This window comes from Trachurus japonicus, chromosome 15, assembly GCF_045865225.1.
Source record: "Trachurus japonicus isolate A0001 chromosome 15, Traja_1.0".
NCBI lineage: Eukaryota > Metazoa > Chordata > Actinopteri > Carangiformes > Carangidae > Trachurus > Trachurus japonicus.
Genome location: NC_140921.1, coordinates 401,291 through 419,498, shown reverse-complemented (window position 1 = coordinate 419,498; position 18,208 = coordinate 401,291). Strand labels below are relative to the sequence as shown.

Here is an 18,208-nt window from a genome sequence, read left to right as displayed (position 1 = left end):
GAGGAAGAGGAGGAAGAAGAGGAGGAGCAGAGAGGAGGAAGAGGAGTGATGGGAGGAGCAGAGAGAGGAAGAGGAGGAGACGACTGCAGCAGCAGCAGCTGCTGATCGTCTGCTGCCAACGCTCTGACACAGCAACTATACCCCCCCCCCTATAACCAACGTGCTGACTCAGCTCTGAGGCTCAGCAGCTCCGACCAGAAGAAGCTGCATCGTCACCTGTTCCTGTTCCTTCACACCAGAAGCTTCCAAAGCCTCAAAACACCACAAGTCGATTCACTTTCAATGAGAGTGTCAACTGGCCTCGCCGCGCTTCCAAAGCTTCCAAAGCTTCCAAAGCTTCCAAAGTCGTTTTGACGAAATTATCCCCAGTGGAGAGGGGCGTATATCCGTATAATGCGAGAGCACAGGGCAGCGCAATGCAGCCTCTAAATAACACATTATCTGCCGCAAAACTCGTTCATTTCGCCAATATTTTGTTAAAAGTAACCCTCGAGCTTTTTTGACGCTTTGGAAGCGTTTGGTGTGAACGCACAGTTAGTCTGGGTTAGTTAGTCTGAGTTAGTCTGGGTTAGTCCAAGTTAGTTAGACTAAGTCTGGCTTCAATGGCTAACTCAGACTAACTAACTTGGACTAACCCAGACTAGGGCTGTCACTTTTTATTCGGCATTCGAATATTCGTTCGAACGTGGAGTGAAAAGTCCGTATTGGAGCGGTAATGAGCTCGATATGTCGGCTGCAGCAAAGATTCTCTATTGACCGTCTGTGGCTGCAGCCCAGTGGCCGCATAGCGCCGCCCAACGTCCACCGGATGTGGAAGCGCCACAAATTAGCCGCAAAGTGCCCATATGAACCGCTGGTGTGGCGTCGCGGCGTGCACCTCCGCGGCCGGCTGGCGCCCTGCAGCCATCGTTTCAGCGTCTGGTCTATTTTGAGCGCGAGCCGCGAGCGATCGCGTCAAGCTGGGCAGGAAGTCAAACATGAGGCAACGAGAGAATCCGGTCAATTTTCAAAATAAAACACCACACACGTGCGGCGGCGGCAGCGGGACGGGGGGACGAATATATCCATAAGAATTAGGGGTCATTCGATATTCGTTCGAACCTCATTTTTCTAAAAAGTGACAGCCCTAACCCAGACTAGCTAACCTGGACTAACCCAGACTAACTCAGACTAACTCAGACTAACTAACCCAGACTAGCTAACCTGGACTAACCCAGACTAACTCAGACTAACTAACCCAGACTAGCTAACTTGGACTAACCCAGACTAACTCAGACTAACTAACCCAGACTAGCTAACCTGGACTAACCCAGACTAACTCAGACTAACTAACCCAGACTAGCTAACCTGGACTAACCCAGACTAACTCAGACTAACTAACCCAGACTAGCTAACTTGGACTAACCCAGACTAACTCAGACTAACTAACCCAGACTAGCTAACTTGGACTAACCCAGACTAACTCAGACTAACTAACCCAGACTAGCTAACCTGGACTAACCCAGACTAACTCAGACTAACTAACCCAGACTAGCTAACTTGGACTAACCCAGACTAACTCAGACTAACTAACCCAGACTAGCTAACTTGGACTAACCCAGACTAACTCAGACTAACTAACCCAGACTAGCTAACTTGGACTAACCCAGACTAACTCAGACTAACTAACCCAGACTAGCTAACTTGGACTAACCCAGACTAACTCAGACTAACTAACCCAGACTAGCTAACCTGGACTAACCCAGACTAACCCAGACTAACTCAGACTAACTAAACCAACCAGGACCCGGTGACTCACCTGGTTAACAACCTGAGCCCAGTGACATCATCATCACGCTGACTCAAAGAGAAACTGCAGAACGTGTTTTGACAGAAGATCAATAACTATTGAACATTGATCATGACTCAGCAGTTTCCTGAGGCTGAGAGGTTGCTGAGTCATGGTGTGGCTCCGCCCACACTGACCCAGGACCAGCTCCTCTGGCTGTGTATTGATCCTGTTATTGGCTCCAGACCCCCCCCCCACCCCCACAAGCTGCATCTGTTCTCTTATTGGTTTGTGCCAACAATAACTTTACATTTTTAGTATTTAAGCTATAACTCGTTTATTATGTTTATGTTGTGTCAAAACTGTTGCACTGTAGTAAAATGTGACTTTAAAACATCGTAGTTTCTGCATTTATTGTCAAAGTATTCATCAGTAATAGAGTGAAAATGAGTGGAAATGTGAATATTCACTTTGTAAGTGGATTAACAGTGTCCTGCTGCGGCCACCAGACGGAGCAACACCTGATTATCAGTAATTAATTAATACTTCATTGATTATCTGACAGGTGATTGGTTTAAAGTCTCTGTTTAAAGCCCCAGTCTGTAACTAATTTGTCTTTTTCTGATCAAAAATCAAACCTGTCTTTCATAAATCCGTATTTGACTGAAGGTGAATCACAGCTGCATCCAGAGGAAAGCTTTCTGGTTCCTTAGAATGAGTTGTTACAAGTCGTTACACCGAACCGAGGCGGCCATGTTGCATCGTGACCGTAGGTAACCACGGAAACGGCCTGTTAAAACCGTCACCACTGTGTAGTGTGAGGAAGGACGGAGGCACCGGTGTTGCATTCAGGTGCAGTCAGGCAGACGGCCGTCGACTCGGCAAACCAACCGGATGTCATTTTACTCTAGCCTCGTAAACCAGCCTCTCCCGGAACTGCATTTCATTTCATCTCTCAGAGAGTCTGGCCTCATCCCCGTTGTAAGCGTTTGAGGTGGGGGGGGGGAGCTGGGAGGGAGTAGTAGCGTTGACAGACAACCCCATTCAGCCAATCAGCAAGTTGGTGTAGTGACGGGGCTTTTACCGCTATATACCGGCACGGCAGTAACTCATTTATCAGCAATAAACACAGTAGATGAGGGTGAGTGACTGAGCTGAGGCTGTGTGACGGGTGGGGCGGGGGTCTGTGGTGTGGAGCGGTGCGGGACTCTGACTGCAGCGGGGACGATCATGTCTCTGCTCCGTGACACTGTGAGACTGACCGCCGGTGAGGCTGTGACACGGTGCCGGGCACGGCAGCAACCGCTGATCGCTTTGATTGAAAAGAGAGAGAGAGAGAGAGAGAGAGAGAGACGCCGTGCCGTGTAAAAAAAACAACAACAAAAAAGTATCACGTGTCATGACTTCCTGTATTTGGCCCTTCAAAATAAAAGCCCATATTGATTTTGACTTCATTTTGACAAGACAGGGCTTCAAATGTTTTTTTTTTTTCATGCAACCAATCGACCAATGAAATTTTAGTCGGCTAATGATTTTTTGGTCGACCAGGCAGCCCTAATTTATATATTATATAATATGTATAGATATATTATTATAGTAATACAATTTTAAAACTTAATAAAAAAATAATAATAATCGGCCGATTAATCGGTTATCGGGTTTTTTTCCCCCTAATAATCATAATCGGCATCGGCCCCAAAAAATCCATATCGGTCGGGCCCTAGTTATGACCCCTGGGTTAGGGTTGGTTATGACCTCTGACCCCTGGGTTAGGGTTGGTTATGACCTCTGACCCCTGGGTCCGAGGTCGTCGCCTCAGACAGCGGCTGGTTTTGGTTTTATCGATCAGACAACGGAACCGATCGATCAGAACAAACAACTCAACAACTCGGTGTCCTGATCTAAAAATAAAACATTGATGAACGAGTGAAAAACAGAGAGAGGGTCTGACTGTGTCGCAATGCAGCGAGGAGGAGGCTTTAATTAACACACACACACACACACACACACACACACACACGGCTCGTCCCACAGAGCAAAGTCCTACTGCTCCAGTTACACAGTGACTGTGTGTGTGTGTCTGTGTGTGTGTGTGTGTGTGACAGAAAAATTTCACAATTTAATGGAAAAATGAACTAAAATGATCCAGACGAAGACAAGATGCACAAAATGCAGCAAAAGCAAAAGGACACAGAAACACACACACACACACACACACACACACACACACACACACACACACAGATAAACACACACACACACACACACACACACAGAGAAACACACACACACAGACACACACACAGATAAACACACACACACACAGACACACACAGAGACAGAAACACACACACACACACACACACACACAGACACACACACACAGGTCACGATGCAAAGAGGTCGGTGGTGAAATGTTGAAAGAAAAGAATAACGGGAGGTGATGATGTCATCGTGGGGGGGGGGATGAGGTCGTTGCTGATGAACATGGGAGGGGGGGGGGGGGTGGAGGGTGGTGGGGGGGTGGTTTCCATGCCAACAGTGGGTTATTGTTTTACCTGCTCTTACGTTCACCTTCGGCAGCGCGAACGCTTTCCCGCCCTCACCCTTGGCGGCGGCGGCGGTCGTCTTGGCGACAACCGGCTCCTCTGATTGGTGGAGGTGGGGAGGGGAGGAGGGGGAGGGGGGGGGCAGCAGCAGCAGCTCCTCCAGCTCGGCTTTGCTCCTCTGGGAGGGGGGGGCCTGCTCCTCCGTCTCCATGGCGACCAGCGGCGACGCCCCCGTGAGGCCGAAGCCCAGCTCGTCGTCCAGCGGCAGCTCGGCCGCTTTGGGAGCTGAGAACTTGGACGTGTCCAGAGCTTCCAGGAACTCGTCGATGACGCCGCGCGGCGGCCGCTCGATGAACTCAAACTCCTCGGACGAGACTTCGTGTTCCGACGCCTCCTCTTCCTCCTCCTCCTCGGCCGCCTGCGCCTCCTCCACCTCCTCCTCCTGCTGCTGCACCTCCTCCTCCTGCTCCACCTGGAAGATGGACGGGTTCTTGGCCATCGCCTCCAGCACCGGGGACAGAGAGTCGGCCGTCGGCGACTCCGAGTCCGAGTCTTCGCCCGCCGCCGCCGCCTTCTTCTGGAAGTCCAGCGGCTCGAACTTCTCCGTTGGTTTTTTAGCGAACCAATCCTTCTGCTCGATCTCCACCGCCTCCTCCTTCTCCTTCTCCTCCTTCTCCTTCTCCTCCTTCTGGACCTTAGTGGGAGTCGTTTCTTCGGCTTCTTTCACCAGATCGAACGCTCCGAATCCTCCGTCGCCGTCCTTGTCGTCGTCCTTGGCCTTGTTGTCGGCGGCGGTGGCGCAGCGCTCCTCCATCTGCTCCGTCATCTCCTTCAGCAGAGACACTTTGGCGTCGAAGGCGAACGGGTTGTTGGCCGACAGGTTGATGGGCGGGTTGGGCGACTCCATCATGCGGCGCTCCAGGATGGGGCTCTGGTCCTCCGGCGTTCCCTCCGACGAGCCCGAGTCCATCTTGTCGGGGTTGAGCGGAGAAGACTTCAGGATGTCGGGCAGCAGCGACGGAGGGACGGGCAACGGGCCGTCGTCCTCGTCTTCCTCTTCGTCCTCGTCTTGGTGACCGGATGATAACGGACTCGAGTCGGCGGCGGCCATCTTGCTTGTCTCAGAAACCAGCGGTGGCGGCGGTGGCGAAGCGTCCTTGGTCTCTCCGTACTGGACCAGATCGGGAGTTGGACTCTCCGACATCGCTCCGGCTCGGCTGTCGGACTTCGAGTCTCCGAAGTGGGAGTAGCCGCTGTCGGCGAGCGGCGAGTAGCCGTCAAACGGGTTGTTGTTCTTCTTCTTCGCCTCGTACATCAGGTCGTCTTCGTCCTCGTTGTCGGACCGGTCGAAGAGGGGCGTGTCCTTGGAGACGACGGTATCCATGGAGACCTTAGAGGCGTCCTGATGAGTAGGCGCGAGGAACGGCGACTCCCAGCGCTCTGTCGGGTGAGAGGGGGGGAGGTGGTGAGGCTCGGGGGGGTGGGGGTGGAGGGGGGAGGGGCTAGAGGAGCGGGCCGAGCCAATCAGCAGCTTCTCCTCGGGGGAGAAGGACACGCCGCTGTCTTCACACGGGTTGTGCAGCGGCGGCGCCGGGTCTTTGCCTAAGCTCAGGTACGGGTCTAGAGCCTCGGGGGCCTTGGAGGGGGGGGGGGTGGGGGTGGGGGTGGGGGGGCAACAGGGCCGAAGCAGCAGCTGATCCAGAGGAGAGGGGGGGAGGGAGGGGCATGTTGGGGCTCTCGGTCAGAGACAGCTCCTCCAGAGAGTCGGGGGAGTGGAGGGGGGAGAGGGGGGAGATGGGGGCAGGGGAGTCGCCCTTCTGCCCAAGAGCTTGAGTAGAGAGGGGGGGGGGGGGGCAACACAGCACATATCAAAGACACACTCCATTCCTGACCCCCCCCCACACCACACACACCTGGGAGGAGGCCACAGATCAGCTGACACCAACTCTTCCTCCACATCTGGAAACATCTGTGTTTTTATCATGTTGACGATGTTTAAAGGGAGGTTCCGTAGTTAGTTTAAAGGGATACGCCAACTTTTTTTTTTTCCGTGTCTTGCTTCACTCCCGAGTCCATGACCAGCAGATAGACACCATCCTTTCCACTGTGCGTGCAGTAACCATGGAGATAGAGCCATATCGCCATAATTAGCTTAGCTCAAACACTGGAAGTGTATGGGTAGTGTTAGCCTGCCTCCACCTAAAGTCGCTAATTAGCTTAGCTCAAACGCTGGTAGTGTATAGGTAGTGTTAGCCTGCCTCCACCTAAAGTCGCTAATTAGCTTAGCTCAAACGCTGGAAGTGTATGGGTAGTGTTAGCCTGCCTCCACCTAAAGTCGCTAATTAGCTTAGCTCAAACACTGGAAGTGTATAGGTAGTGTTAGCCTGCCTCCACCTAAAGTCGCTAATTAGCTTAGCTCAAACACTGGAAGTGTATGGGTAGTGTTAGCCTGCCTCCTACCTGAGCTGAAATCAGCAGTCAGAAGCTGATTTCATTTTAGCTCTAAACTCTGTAAATATTTCACTTTATCAACATTTCAAACATGTTTAGGTGAGAAAGTAGCCGTTTAGATCAGCAGTGTGTCTTTAATTTGTCTAAATACCAGCTGTTTACTATTTTGTTCGGACGAATTCGGCGCTACTCAAGCTAGCCGTTGTGACCAACGCACTTCTGGTTACTTTCACAAAATAAAACACCCGTTGCCCTTTACATACAGAAAACCATGACGATAGAATTTGTGCTTTTACTTTGAAATAGGAAGCTAACCTACCCTCGATGTAGCTAGCTTGAACCAAAATAAAGCGTCTTTGCTTGAACCCTCCGTTTTGACCGATCTGGTCCCGTTAGCGGCATTTGACCGCTCAAGATGCCTTACCGGAGAGTTTTGTCAGCTCTGAGACCAAGATCGGCCCGCCGGTTTCCGTTTAGAGTTGCTGAAGAGTTTCTCTGATGACTTTAGGTGGAGGCAGGCTAACACTACCCATACACTTCCAGTGTTTGAGCTAAGCTAATTAGCGACTTTAGGTGGAGGCAGGCTAACACTACCCATACACTTCCAGTGTTTGAGCTAAGCTAATTAGCGACTTTAGGTGGAGGCAGGCTAACACTACCTATACACTTCCAGTGTTTGAGCTAAGGTAATTAGCGACTTTAGGTGGAGGCAGGCTAACACTACCTATACACTTCCAGCGTTTGAGCTAAGCTAATTAGCGACTTTAGGTGGAGGCAGGCTAACACTACCTATACACTTCCAGTGTTTGAGCTAAGCTAATTAGAGACTTTAGGTGGAGGCAGGCTAACACTACCTATACACTTCCAGTGTTTGAGCTAAGCTAATTAGCGACTTTAGGTGGAGGCAGGCTAACACTACCTATACACTTCCAGCGTTTGAGCTAAGCTAATTAGCGACTTTAGGTGGAGGCAGGCTAACACTACCCATACACTTCCAGTGTTTGAGCTAAGCTAATTACGGCGATACGGCTCTATCTCCATGGTTACTGCACGCACAGTGGAAAGGATGGTGTCTATCTGCTGGTCATGGACTCGGGAGTGAGGCAAGACACGGAAAAAAAAAGTTGGCGTATCCCTTTAAAGGGAAGTTCCGGAGTTTAGTTTAACATCCCTATTCAGAATGATCTGAGTGATATGTCTCTACTATATAGAACATCTCTGGTTTTACTGCGTTAGAGCAGCGGAATAACCCTTTACAGACACAGACAGGTGCTGTTGCCAGGAAACCGGTGACACGTGAGTTGGTAAATGTTCAACCAGCAGTTTAAGGATTAAAGATCCAACTGATTATTTTATATTGATCAGCTGATCGACACAGATCATTACAGAGGAGGAGGAGGAGCTTCATGTGGCCTTGACACCAGGATGAGATCATGATTCATCTTAAAAGGAATAGTTCACCCAAAATGTCAAAAAAAAACCTCATGTGGACAGTGGACTAAGTGCTGGGAGAAGTTTCAGAGTCCTCCGTGGCTTCTCTGAGTTACAGGGGGTCTCGGCGTAGCAGTGCATGTCCATATGACGGTTGCAAATGGATACCAACTGTCTTCATAACAAAAAGACACACCAAGAAACATCCAAATACCTCCATGCTGCTCGTATGTAATGTCCTTCTGGTATTAAAGCCCCAACATGAGAAATTGTTCTGAAAAAAAGTCTATGTTTCAAGCTTGTTTGTAACAGAAGCTCCCAGTGTTGCTCTTCCTGGTCCATCCAAATCTCGCCAGACACAGGAAGAGCAACACTGGGAGCTTCTGTTACAAACAAGCTTAAAATATAGACTTATTTCATTTTTTTCAGAACAATTTCTCATGTCGGGGCTTCAATACAAGAGGGACATTACATACGAGCAGCATGGAGGTATCTGGATGTTTTTTGGTGTGTCTTTTTGTTACGAAGACAGTTGGTATCCATTAGCAACCGTCATATGGACATGCACTGCTACGCCGAGACCCCCTGTAACTCAGAGAAGCCACGGAGGACTCTGAAACTTCAATTTTGAGTGAACTATCCCTTTAAAAATCTTCATCACATCACAGCAGCTCAGCAGGAGAATCATCATCATCATCATCATCATCATCATCATCATGGACAACACAACACCACACAACACTACACAACACAACACACTACAAACTGCTACAGTCACAGTGAACACAGTCTACAGCTTCTTCATGCAGTGAGGAGGAAGAGGAGGAAGAGGAGGAAGAGGAGGAAGAGGGGGAAGAGGGGGAAGAGAAGAAGGACAAACAGAACTTGCCTGTAGGGAATTGCATCAGAAGATGAGTCTGAGCTTTAGAAGAAGAAGAAGAAGAAGAGGAGGAAGTTACATCTGTGGAGGAAAACGAGAAGAGAAGCAGCAGAGTGAGTTCAGAGGAGGCGGAGCCAGGTAACCAGGCAACCAGGTAACCAGTGGTAACCAGTGGTAACCACCCGGCCGTTACCACAGAAACACCTGAACCAGGGGCGGTCGGTCGTAGCTCCGCCCACAGAGCTGTCAATCATCTACACGACATCGATCAGTTTCATGGATCAACAGCTGATCGTTAGTTATTGATACTAGGGATGGAACGACACGGGATTTGGATTGTCGATTATCGAGGCCCATGTGTCGACTTTTTGTCGATTTGTCGGCCCTTTTTTAAATTTTTTTTAACAGCAGCAGCAGCAGATATGCGGGGGGGGGGGGGGGGGGGGGGCTACACGTGCTTTTGTTGTGGTATATTAACGCCGCTGTCGGCACAAGCGGACGAGGCAGCACGCATTCGGTTTCTTTTTCTTTTTCTTTTCTTCCGTGCATGTCCGCGTCCTCTACGGAGAATGCAACCATGGCATCCACCTGTTTTGCAGATGGTTTTGCCCTTTTTGCCGATGGTTTTGCCCTCTTTGCGGAGCCGGACTCGTCATCAACAGCACCATCACCTAGACTGCAGGGAGCGCGGACAGCTGATCTCTTGACTCTGTCGCCTGTCAGCATGCGCGCACGCTCCCGTCACATGTGAAGCAGAATGAGGGTCAAGTAGCTCAGTATCCCATTTAGAAAAGGTGGATTTGTTTTATTTAAAATATTTTATTTCATTAGGGGAAAAGTGGCACTTTCTGCTGTTAATTTGAATAGGAAATATTGAAAGACAAAATGCAATTTACACATGGAAATCCCACAAGCCCCGCCCCCTCGACAATTCGACACTCCATTTTTTTGGTCGAGGGGAGCATGTGTCGATTTTTTGTCAACAAAAAGTCCCATCCCTAATTGATACGATCGATTATCATGTTTATTGGAGCAGATCGGAGGACGATTGATTGATTGATTGATTGATTGATTGATTGGTTGATTGATTGATCGTATCGGCGCGTGGCGTGTTACCTCTGTGCTGCAGGTTCAGCCTCCAGCCGTGAAGACCTGGGACGGACCAATCAACACGTGAGTACGGAGCACTGACATCACCTATCACTCATCAATAACATTATTATTTTTTTTTTTTCTTTGCCTTTTTTTTTATTATTTGATAGCACGCAGTAGAGACAGACAGGAAAGGGGGAGGCAGAGAGAGGGGGAATGACACGCAGGAAAGGGCCGCCCGATGCGGGATTCGAACCGGGGCCGCCTGCGGTGAGGACTGTAGCCTCTACATGGGGCAGCCGCTTTACCCACTGCGCCACGCACCGCCCCCATCAATAACATTATTGATCGTGTTTCCTGGACTCGTCCTCAGATCAGAGCAGCAGCGTCCGTCTGCCTCAGGCCTGGTGGGAATCAACCCTGCGATCCTGTTTCTGTACGTGCCGAGGCCCTCGCTGCCCTGGGAGCTATAAGTAACCGGAGGAATCAAACCTGCGACCCGAGGCCCTCGCTGCCCTGGGAGCTATAAGTAACCGTAAGGAATCAAACCTGCGACCCGAGGCCCTCGCTGCCCTGGGAGCTATAAGTAACCGGAGGAATCAAACCTGCGATCCGAGGCCCTCGCTGCCCTGGGAGCTATAAGTAACCGGAGGAATCAAACCTGCGATCCGAGGCCCTCGCTGCCCTGGGAGCTATAAGTAACCGGAGGAATCAAACCTGCGATCCGAGGCCCTCGCTGCCCTGGGAGCTATAAGTAACCGTAAGGAATGTGCCACCTGCTGCCTTCGGTCTTTAACCTACAGAACTGAATGTACCCGTCTGTCCACACACGGGACATCCCAGGAGGCGTTGCCACGGAGACGGAGCGGCTGTTGCTGAGTAACTACACGGCGGTGACAGAGCGCCTGGACGTGACTGAGTCAGCATGTAGCTACATCATGACATCATCACGTCTTAATTAGACTGAGTTACATTCAAGAACCTGTTTTCTCTGCCTGTTTAAGGTTTAGGCCGCCGCCTTGACAGGACGAATCTCCTTGTTGTTTCCAACTACTTCCTGGTAGAAAACCAGCATGAGAACAATAGTGACGGACCAGAGTTTCACTATATTTATCTACTTTTTCATGTCACTATATCACCGTTTAGACTAATCTGATGTTTGTAAAGTTTATAAAACCAATGATTGGACAAACATTACTATTTACGTGAGCACATTGTTGTAATTAGTCATGGTTATCATAGATTAGCCGGGCTAACGGTTAGCTACCTGTTTAACTTTAATAACTCAGTGACTCAATAAACGCTCCATGAAAAAATATTTTCTCCAGCGGATATCTGAGTTCCAACATGACTGAGCTAACTGGAGTAGTTTCATGTCGTGTCCCACAACGGGAGGGTTTTAACAGCTGACGTCCTGCTGTTAGCTTAGCTACCGCCGTTAGCTTAGCTACCGTTAGCTTAGCTACCGTTAGCTTAGCTACCATTAGCTGTCCCTGTCAGCTGAACCACTGATGCTTTCTAGACACTGTGATTCCCCCAAACTGAATAAATACAACACATAGCAACACAAAACACACACACAGAAATAGTAATGTTTCTTCAATCATTTCAGATTTGTCTAAACGGTGATAGGGCCTGAAAAATATGATATATAGCTAAACTCTCGTTCGTTACTATTGATCTCATTCACATTACAGCTGGTTTTCTACCAGGAAGTAGAATGTAAACAACAAGGAGATTTGGTCTATTAAAAAGCGTGTACATGGAGCCGTTCAGATGCAGCGTCTTTTGTGTGCATTACTTTCAGTGTAGACGCGCGTCATGTGCGCTCACAACCCAAAGCGACGCCGACGCCATAGCAACGCGCATTCGGTGCGACGTGCCAGTTTTTTTGTGCACATTCGACCTGGGACAACATGGAGCTGCCTGTGTGACTGTGTATGAGTTTAAATGTTTACATCAGCATGAGTTCATTCATACTAACTGTGATTAAAGTAGTTAAATAATAAGATATAGTTCATATCGGAGTTAAAGCAGCAGTCAGCGATCGATCCGGTGGTTTTGTCTAACTTCCTGTCAGCAGATGGAGTTAGCAGCCCCCGCCCTCGTCCCTACGTCACCACATTCAGGCGCATCCCTTGGCTGCACACACAGAGAGGACTGCCCCTTTATGCCGTTCTCTCTCCTCATTGGATAAAGGTTGTAGGATACAAGGAATGTTTTCTCCTGGGCTCAGAGCAGAGCAGAGTGACTGACAGACCCGTGTTTCAGACCAAACACTCTATAGAAGTGATTGCTGTCGGAAGATACAACTATTTAAGACTTAGATTAACACAAACATTCACTTTACTTCTGCTTTAATATCATAATAATAATAGTGTAGTGGCAGTTAAGACCAAGTCACCTAATATTGTGTTGGTCATAATACACCTAGAACAAGTTGCTGCTTGTGTGACCCATTCTGTGTCACAACAGAACTCAAGTTAAAGTCAAAGGGAAAATGTTTGGTGATTTTACTGTTCTCAAATGTGGAAATGTGTCATTGGACCCTCAGCATTATTTCAGGGTGAAATAATGTGCAACTTAATTTTCATTGTGCTGCTAAAGTTAACGGTAACACTTTATTTTAAGGGGTCCTTGTTCCTGTGTATCTACCTAATTAATTACAGTGTAATTACCTATGTAACCGTATGTAATAACAGGTACTTACATTGTAAATACATAGTGTATTTTGGTGTACTTACAGGTCCTTGTTACACTTGTAATAAGAAATGCCAAAGTGGCCTCTCTCTGCACAAGCATTTCTTATTACAAGTGTAACAAGGACCTGTAAGTACACCAAAATACACTATGTAATTACAATGTAAGTACCTGTTATTACATACGGTTACATAGGTAATTACACTGTAATTAATTAGGTAACTACACAGGAACAAGGACCCCTTAAAATAAAGTGTTACCAAGTAAACTAACAAATGTTTGTTAGTATGTAGAGCCCTGTATAAGCAACGTTCAGCTTGTTATCGGCTACCGAGGGAAATTTAGCTTCTCAGGAAAATGGCTGCTCATCAACTGAGCAGAGTTTACCAGAAGCAGCTCAGGTTGAAGAGTCTGGGTTGGGTTAGAGTTAGAGCAGCAGCTGTAGCTTCACCAACACCGATCCTGTCTCTGTCCGTCACTCTGATGGACCACGGTCACCACGGTTACAGGATTAAACTCTGTGACTCACGGTAGAAACATGGACAAGCTGCAGACCAGAGGATTTACTTCCTGTTCAAGTCTAATGGCCGATTGAATTCATTTCATTTTAAATGACTCAGTGATTCTGTCTGTTTCTGAGCTGTGATGTCACTGGGTGGGCGGGGCCGTAACACACCGAGCTGTGATGTCACTGGGTGGGCGGGGCCGTAACACACTGAGCTGTGATGTCACTGGGTGGGCGGGGCCGTAACACACTGAGCTGTGATGTCACTGGGTGGGCGGGGCCGTAACACACTGAGCTGTGATGTCACTGGGTGGGCGGGGCCGTGACACACCGAGCTGTGATGTCACTGGGTGGGCGGGGCCGTGACACACTGAGCTGTGATGTCACTGGGTGGGCGGGGCCGTAACACACTGAGCTGTGATGTCACTGGGTGGGCGGGGCCGTGACACACCGAGCTGTGATGTCAATGGGTGGGCGGGGCCGTAACACACTGAGCTGTGATGTCACTGGGTGGGCGGGGCTATGACACACTGAGCTGTGATGTCACTGGGTGGGCGGGGCTATGACACACTGAGCTGTGATGTCACTGGGTGGGCGGGGCTGTAACACACAGTTTCTAACGTTTCGTAGGCCTATGTTAAATATTTGAATATTTAATGTTTTTTATCTCATTATTTTTTGCTCCTCTGCCAGATTATTATTATTACGCCCCTCGTCCACATTCCAACTGGAGCTGCAACAATTAAAACAATTAATCCAACAATAATCGATTATTGAATTAATCGTCAACTATTCTGATAATCTAATAATCAGTTTGAGTCGTGTTTTAAAGAAAAAAAAGTCCAGATTCTCTGATTGCAGCTTCTTCAATGTGAATATTTCTGGTTTCTTTGTTCCTTTATGACAATAAACTGAGTCTCTCTTTGGTTTGTGGACAAAACAAGACATTTGAGGATGAGTTAACATTTATTATAAAACATATTATTGACTAAACAACTAATCGATTAATCGTTTAAACCTCCTTCAACGTTCTCTTTTCTAGAATAATTACAATTGACCTATGGCTAAGCCCCGCCCCCAAACGCGATGAACCAATCACAGTGCACATAGCTAGCCCATACACTCGGACATTCTCTGCTTCCACGTCCATTGAAATGCATTGCAGTTGGTCAGTTTTCATTCGTTTTTATATGTTTTTTCTTGACATTTTAAGTTTAAAATGGTCAGACGGTGTGCATGGGGTACATGCAACTCCCACACTAGGTATCCCGAGAGGCTGGGCCATGGGGTGGATTTTTTTTTACCTTTTCCCAAGCCACATCTCAACCGAGAGAAGTGTCTGCCCTGGATAAAGTTATGAGGTAGACCACAACACCAACTAAACGTGGATAAACTTAACAAGGATGTCTACATCTGTTCTAAGTTAAGTCAACAACGTATTTGAGGCAACATATTGTCAGAGATGTTTAGAGGTTAGCCAGCATCACAACTAAGCATAAAGCCCGCTAGCTTAATGCTAACGTATAATGCAAAACGCCATAGACAGGCTAACAGAAGTTAGCCCGTCGCTATTGACGTTTCGTGGCAAACGGCAGCCATAGCAGTAAAGCTAAGTTAAGTTTTGGTGACTTCCAGATGATATTTAATCTTTCTGTCTCCAAAAACCATCAATTGCCTCCTGTGAAATGTCTCCTACTGTGACAGCTGCCATAGAGCCTTCACTGAATGTTGACTGTTTGTCCGAGTGAGTGGAGGGGGCGGGGCTTAGCCATAGGTCAATTCTGTTGGAGCAGTGAAGTTCGTTCTGACAACACACACACACACACTCTACTGGTCTGATCAGATATCCAATCAAAGTCATTGATACCTGTTGCATCATCATCATCCTGCCTGTTCTTCTTTTTATAATATAATAATGATAACTCACTGAACCTTCAATCGATCATTAAAACATCCAGTAATAATCAGCTCTGACCCTCTGGTCACTTTAAACTCCTGTAACATGATCAGTAGAAACAGGAACTTCCTCTGACCTCATCGATATACTGTATTATGTAGTATTACTGTATTATAGCCTATATTATTATTAGTGGGTAAAAATGCTTCATATTTATAGATGGGCGACCGAGCAGCAGCAGCTCTGATCATTGATCCTTCCTCACTGCTCTTTGTTGTGACTGAGCTCCATCAGCAGCCCCACCCTGCACCCCCCCCCACACACACACACACACACCCCCACCAGCACCAGCACCCTGACACACAGGCCTGTTACTGGGTTACTGCCCCTGTTTCCCTCTGCTAAACAACAACAACCAGGCAACAGCAGCTTCACATCAAACTGCTGCATCACTACTGAGCTAGCTGGGTGGGGGTGTGTGTGTTGGTCTCTGGGTGTGTAGGTGTGTGTGTGTGTGTGTGTGTGTGTGTGTGTGTGTGTGTGTGTGTGTGTGTGTGTGTGTGTGTTGGTCTCTAGGTGTGTGTGTTTCTCCAGGCTGGGGATGGAGCAACGGGGATGGAGGGTGTGTGTGTCTGTAGGTGTGTGTGTTGGTCTCTAGGTGTGTGTATCTCCAGGCTGGGGCTGGAGCAGCGGGGGAGGGTGTGTGTGTCTCTAGGTGTGTGTGTAGCAGGGATGGAGGGTGTGTGTGTGTCTGTGTGTTTCTCTGTGTGTGTGTGTGTGTGTGTGTGTGTGTGTGTGTGTGTGTGTGTGTGTGTGTGTGTCCGACAGGGAGTGGACCAGAGCAGATTCCTTTGTTGTGACTAATCTCTGAGCCGCAGCTCGAGCGGCTGCTGCTGCTTCCATTATCGGACACACACACACAATATAATACACTACACTACTGTGTGTGTGTGTGTGTGTGTCTGCAGTCACCAGGACGTAGACGGAGCCCTCACACCGCCCCACACTGTCCCTGTCCACCTGCCCCCCCCCCCCCAGCAGCCCCCCTGCTCCGCTCCGCCTTTAGCTCATAGATATACGTATACACTGACAGTATCTACATCTATACCTTTAGCTTAGCAGCGACACATCCTGATCAGACCACCGGCCTGCTGCTCCTCTTCCTCCTCAACTAAACTACACCCCATAATACACAACAAATACACAGCTCAAAAAATATAAAGGGAAGACTTCAACAACACATTGTAACTCCAAGTATATCACACCTGTGTGAAATCAACCTGGGGTGATGATCATTTTGATTTACATGGATCATTTTTATGTTATTTTGTTCCCAACACACTCTACTATATATTGAATAATGATTTTAAACTGCAATGTTTCATTAATTGAGATCTAAGATGTTGTTGAAGTGTCCCTTTATGTTTTTGAGCAGTGTAACGTATCTTTAGCTTAGCAGCGACATCCTGATCCTGATCCAGACCACCGGCCTGCTGCTCCTCTTCCTCCTCTACTAAACTATAGCTATAATACAATAAATACAACAATAATAAGAGTAAGAATAATAAATATAATACAGTAATTATTATTATGTGGTGCAGGCTGCGGCACAGCACCGGCAGCTGTCCGGTAACGGAACCACCGTCACCGTTAGCCCGTTAGCCCGTTAGCCCGTTAGCCCGTTAGCCGGGTGGCGGCTCAGAACAGACTCATCCTGATACAACAACAACGACGTTGGTTTATAACCGATTATTATCTACACATTATTTATTTACACCTTATTTAAGTTACCGGTTGTTGTTTTTGTTTTACCGGCTGGACTCGTCGGTGTTGATCCGGTGTTGAACACAACAGCCCGGTGCTGCTGCGGGAGGAGCCGTGAATCAGCTCAGATCTCCGGTTAACGGCTGAACTGACTTAACGTTACCAACCAGATCTCCGGTTAACGGCTGAACTTAACGTTAAGTTACCGGACCAGACGAGCCCAGTTCACACGTTACCGTCTCCCGGTGGTTAACTTAGCTTAGCTTAACGCGGCTCAGACCGGTAGAACCAGCCGGTGGGTAACCGTCACTCACCTGCTCCCCGGTGCTGCGGCTGGATGAAGCTAACGATGCTAACGATGCTAACGATGCTAGCGATGCTAACGATGCTAACTATGCTAACACCTAACGGAAGCTCAGACAGACGAACAATAAACCGTTAGATTCTGATTCTGCTGCGCTCTGTTTCCCCCAAAACAAACCCAACATTAACCCTTTAACCCTCTGGTCCTGGTCTGGGCTCGGTACCGACCCAACCAACCGGTCCAACAACACCGACACCGACAGACAGACAGACACCGACAGACACTCACCAGAAGCCGGGGCGGCTGCAGGTCCGTGTGGGGCTGGTGCTGCTGCGGGGAGGGCGGTGCTCTCTGGGGCTACTGGAGCAGCTTCTGGGGCTGGGGCTACTGGACCTACTGGTTCTGGAGCTACTGGAGCTACTGGTTCTGGTTGTTTCTCTGGGGCTGGAGCAGCAGCTTCTGGTTCTGGAGCTTCTGGTTCTGGTTCTGGTTCCGGTTCGGCCGGCGGCTGCACCAGGAAGGCTGTAACGTTAGAGAAGAGAAAACCTTATTCATCCCTAGGGGTGAAATTCAGATTAGTCCAGTAAGTTAACTTAGCTCACACAACAGCTTCTTTCCACCGGCCATCAGACCACTCAATCCACTAGGACATACACATACACATATGAACATACACATACACATATGAACATACACATACACATATGAACATACACATACACATATGAACATACACATACACATATGAACATACACATACAGAACATATGGACTTGTTTCTGCACTTTTCATATTGCACTTTATTACCTCCCCACAACATCATAGGCCTCTGTCAGTATATTTGTGCTTTTATGTCATGTCATGTAT

General features: G+C 48.3%; 1 protein-coding gene across 1 annotated transcript in view; it reads right to left on the bottom strand.

Annotated features, from left to right (window-relative positions):
* Positions 1-18,208, bottom strand: part of LOC146972901 (uncharacterized) — a 30,603-nt gene that overhangs the window by 11,442 nt on the left and 953 nt on the right. The window contains exons 2-3 of the mRNA XM_085799105.1: positions 17,565-17,863; positions 4,327-6,010 (exon numbers count right to left, since the gene is read on the bottom strand). Of these exons, the coding sequence (XP_085655231.1) occupies positions 4,327-6,010; positions 17,565-17,863 (1,983 nt within the window). The remainder of the gene's footprint in view (positions 1-4,326; positions 6,011-17,564; positions 17,864-18,208) is intronic.